Consider the following 1,579-nt stretch of genomic DNA (forward strand, 5'->3'; position numbering starts at 1 on the left):
ATCCACTGGTTCACATTTAAAAATATGTAGCAAAAATAGCAGATGGGCTTTTTGAAAAAGCAAATTCGTTCTCTGCCGGCAGGTTTCACTTTCGGAACTGCAGAAATATAGTGGTTTCCCCGGTAACCGCAGTACACAAAGCTGACCTGCAGCGCTCAAGTTTATTCAGTGAAGTCGTAGCCTTTTGAAGTTTAATCGTCATATTAATCCATATAACAGTTCTTGTCTTTCCGTCCCCAAAGACCTCTTATAATTTTTGAGTTTGATGAGTCTGAGTTTGCATGGCCTTAAATGTAAACAATTTAACTGAAGACGTTTTAAGGACCCGCGGAAACCCTAATAAGAACAGTTCAGTGCAAACATTTCTGTCATGCATTTGGCAAAAAGCTTTTGTTGACTATGAATTTTACCTTTGAAATTTGAGGCAAGTGCAACTCTGGCGTCCCCGTTGTTTGTGAGCAGTGGTGTGATGGTGATTTAAATAAAATACAGATTTCCAAACAATCCAAACATATGGGTATCCCCTTGAACTTGGTAAAAAGATAATCTGTTTACCATCTTGACTTGAAAATACTGTTTTCATGGTCAGTTTTTCATTTATTATTTGCTAATGTTAATGAATGTTTACATTAGAGTGCACGTCCTACTACGCTGAAATTAATAGGGGAGCGGCTGGAAACTAGCGACCTCTCCTGGTTGGAGATAGTATTAACATCATAAACTGAAAGCAATCTTTACGTGACTTGCTTTTCAAATGTTTTAAAATTGATCATCTGAGATATGATCTAATATGATCCAGCGGGCCGTATGTGGCCCGAGGGCCGCCAGTTGCCCATCCCTGATGTATATTCACTACGGCGCAGTTATTTGCATATGATATCTGTCCCGTGTAATTTTGGACAGCCATTTGATCTTTAATTTGTCTGGTGTTTTTCCAGGTATGGAGATGCAGCCATTTGTGGCCTTGGTTCTCAATAACCTTGTGGAGATCATCAACAGACCTAATACACCCAAAACTCTGCTGGAGAACACCGGTAAATTATCTGTGCAAAGTGTTGCTCTGATTTCTGTAGCTTTGACTGCAACAAATTTTTTCGCTTGAAACTTTGAAACACACTCATGTGTGTTTTTTTTTTTTTTTTGGTGAAACAGCCATTACGATTGGTCGGCTGGGATGTGTGTGTCCACAGGAAGTTGCCCCCATGTTGCCACAGTTCATTCGCCCCTGGTGAGATGTTGAATAAACCATTGCATGCCTCTTATGTGTGAACTAGTTCTGTTTTCATGCAATTCAAACTACAAAGGGTGGGATGCACCAATAAGGATTAATCTTAAATCTGGAATAAATCAAGGTTTATTCAATAATTCTGTTGCACCGATCTTTAAACCTTGTTTAAAAATAAGCAGGTTTACATTTAAACCATGATTTTGATCCTGGATTTAATTTATATTTATATTAATTTTAATTCTGTTTCTCCATAACTGTAAACTCAGATTTAAATTTCAATTAGGGATTGACCTTAAAGGCACAATATGTAAGATTTTTTTTATTAAAATATCCAAAAACCACTAGAACAGT

General features: G+C 37.5%; 1 protein-coding gene across 1 annotated transcript in view; it reads left to right on the top strand.

Annotated features, from left to right (window-relative positions):
* Positions 1 to 1,579, top strand: part of LOC107679423 (transportin-2) — a 25,596-nt gene that overhangs the window by 20,673 nt on the left and 3,344 nt on the right. The window contains exons 20-21 of the mRNA XM_016474967.1: positions 939 to 1,034; positions 1,153 to 1,228. Coding sequence (XP_016330453.1) covers positions 939 to 1,034; positions 1,153 to 1,228 — 172 coding nt within the window. The remainder of the gene's footprint in view (positions 1 to 938; positions 1,035 to 1,152; positions 1,229 to 1,579) is intronic.

This window comes from Sinocyclocheilus anshuiensis, unplaced genomic scaffold (assembly GCF_001515605.1).
Source record: "Sinocyclocheilus anshuiensis isolate Anshui unplaced genomic scaffold, SAMN03320099.WGS_v1.1 scaffold8, whole genome shotgun sequence".
Lineage (NCBI taxonomy): Eukaryota > Metazoa > Chordata > Actinopteri > Cypriniformes > Cyprinidae > Sinocyclocheilus > Sinocyclocheilus anshuiensis.